Source organism: Galeopterus variegatus, unplaced genomic scaffold (genome assembly GCF_000696425.1).
Source record: "Galeopterus variegatus unplaced genomic scaffold, G_variegatus-3.0.2 Scaffold2343, whole genome shotgun sequence".
In the NCBI taxonomy this organism is placed as follows: Eukaryota; Metazoa; Chordata; class Mammalia; order Dermoptera; family Cynocephalidae; genus Galeopterus; species Galeopterus variegatus.
In genome coordinates, this window is record NW_007728454.1 from 24,411 (window position 1) to 27,143 (window position 2,733).

Below are 2,733 nucleotides of genomic sequence, written 5' to 3' on the forward strand. Positions count from 1 at the left end.
AAAAAAAAAAAAAAAAAAAATCAGGGTATGGTAACGACTGGTTCAAATAAAGTAAATGCCCATTGGATTCAGGTAAAAAGTGGCCTTTGGTGATCTTTGTCAAAAGAATTTCCAAGGAATACTGAATAAACAAAAGTAATGTTATAGAGAAATCAAGCATAAATTTTTCTTTCAGAAAATTCAGTTTCCAAGGAAAAGAGATATGGCAGAATTAGAGAAGGACAAAGAGTCAAGTAAATGCTTTAAAATGAAAAAGACTTGATTCAACATTAACTTAATACTGGAACTTCACTCCAACCCTCTGGGCCACAGGTCAGAAGTTTAGATATAGTGGTAACCTCAGCTGTAATTATAAATCGTTACTTTCATGACAGGAACTTCCATTATAATTAGACTCTCCATTGTGCCATCCTATAAATTTAATTTTTTCTATTCAATGTGCAGTCTCTAAATAAACTGAAAGATTTTCAAGTTCAGATCATTTATTGAACCTGAAATATTTCTACAAAAGTCACACACGCTAGCTCATTGCCTTAGAAAAAAATACCAGAAAAGAGAACTAAAAACTAGCCATTTGGTGGCAGTGCTACCCTATATTTTTTCACTTTGGTTGCTGTTACAGTAAAATAGTATTACTAGGGAAAAAATCCTGATTATTAAATCTCCTTGATGGTATAATTTTGTCATAATAAATGTATGTTTAGAGATCATACTTCCAAGCTAATTAAAGGAGAATTGAAAATAACCTAAAATCGATGCTGAGCCCACAGTGCAAGCTCTTATCTTCCTGCCCGCCATCTGCATTCTCCAAAGTTTATTCTCACATGGACTCCTTATCCATGTCAATAATTTCCAGATTTACTTTTCCAGTCCTGATTTTTCATCCAACTCCTAACCTCATCTGATTGTCTTCAACTGAAACTCTGATCCAAAACTAAAATCATCACCTTTACTCATTGTATTAAATTGAGTTTATATATTCACTATAAAATTTTGTTATAGTTTATAAAAATTTGCCTAAAACTATGCTCTTGAGTAAATTAATAATTCCGAGTCCTTCTTAGAAGAATTCCTAACAGAGAACAGTTAACATGGTGAAATGACCAATCAATATCATCAGTTCAAGCATTAAATGGCAAAGAATAAATACTAAATAAGGTTCATTCCTTCCATTCTTAGATATAAAATAAAAACTTACTATGAGTCAAGGACTATCAAAGTACCAAACCTATTTTCTACCTGAAGAGATAATTGCAGGATTCCACATGTAGGCATGTCAAGCATAGATGGACTATGACTCTGCATGATGATGGGGAAGAGTGGAAAGAGAGAAACAGTAGATAAGAGAGGTATTTTCACCCTGAGATAGAGAAAAAGACTGAGATGTAGCCATTGTCCCTAGCTATGGCCTTTACCACTTTGTCTGCACTTTTGACTTTGTTGATAAGGTTGTCAATAACCTTATCATTTATACTTTAAAAATATTTCTTATACATCCCTAACATATCAATTACCATCATCCTAGTAGAGTTATCCCATGCTTAAACTATTAAAAGATCATAAGCCTTCATCTTCCCCATGTCTGATGTCTTCCTGTCCTCACTGATCCCCCTACTGGCTGAGCATCACACCTCTCACATTATGGAGCACTCTTGCAGAAAAGCCTTGACAGGCTCTCCCTGATTAAGACGATAAATCCAAAATCCCTAGTGTGGCATATCAAAGTCCCATCCCCTGGTTCTCTCTCATATCTGCTTTCCCAATACCTAACAAGTTTCAAGCCTCTATTCCAATGCATGATTCCTTTCATTCTAAACCAATTTATTTACTGTTCGTTGAATAGTCCCTAAATTTTGTCATCTCCTTTCTTATTCTTTAGCATGTTTCCTCTTCTTTAGCTATTCCCACCATCTCTTCACTTTCAAACCCTTTTTATTCTTTAAATTACAAAGTACACTACAGCTCTTTCACCAGGCCTTTCTAGTTGTTCCAAACTACGGGAGTATATTTATGAATCATAAGTACCTTTAAACTCTGACAGTGCTTTATCGTATCGGTTTATTGTCATGTTCCTATCTATCTTTTCCACAAAAGTAGATTCTATTTCCCAGTAAATAAATCTTTTTGAGGAGATAACATGCCTTGTGAGTACTTTTATAATATACTTCCCACAAAACAGAAAACACAGAGACAAGCACCTCTGAGGTCCAAAAATTATATAAGAAAAGAGAAAGGCAGTGATCTTCCAAATACCTCCCCATTTTATTTTTTACATATATCTCTTTGATATTTTCTTAGTTGTCTCGAGAATTTTTAGCAAGCTTCTTTTTTTCTATTATAAATGGGCAAAGAGTTAAATAAACAAACAACATCTGAAAATGTACACTGCAGAGAGCAGCCAAAAAGTTTATCGTTATAATAAATTCACAATATCAAAGGCACAAGTTTTAAATCATAACACTAGAGAGTGAAAAAAGATAAGTAAAACAATAACATCTATTAAGAAGTTTAATAAATATCACTATATAAATATTTGAATATTGACAGACAAAATATTTATGCCTACAAAATCTGACCCAATTAAAAATATAAATTAACTCTAAATTTTGAAAGAACTTCATGAGGATGAGTAAAAGAAGTTATAGGAGATAGAGATAAAGACTCATTTAAAAAATTACTTACCACTCTGTCATCTCCAGGTGCTTCTGTGTTTGATATAATCAAGTTTTGCTG

General features: G+C 33.0%; 1 protein-coding gene across 1 annotated transcript in view; it reads right to left on the reverse strand.

Moving 5' to 3' along the window:
• Nucleotides 1-2,733, reverse strand: part of DSC3 (desmocollin 3) — a 55,281-nt gene that overhangs the window by 5,511 nt on the left and 47,037 nt on the right. Inside the window, exon 14 of the mRNA XM_008581387.1 lies at nucleotides 2,683-2,730. Coding sequence (XP_008579609.1) covers nucleotides 2,683-2,730 — 48 coding nt within the window. The remainder of the gene's footprint in view (nucleotides 1-2,682; nucleotides 2,731-2,733) is intronic.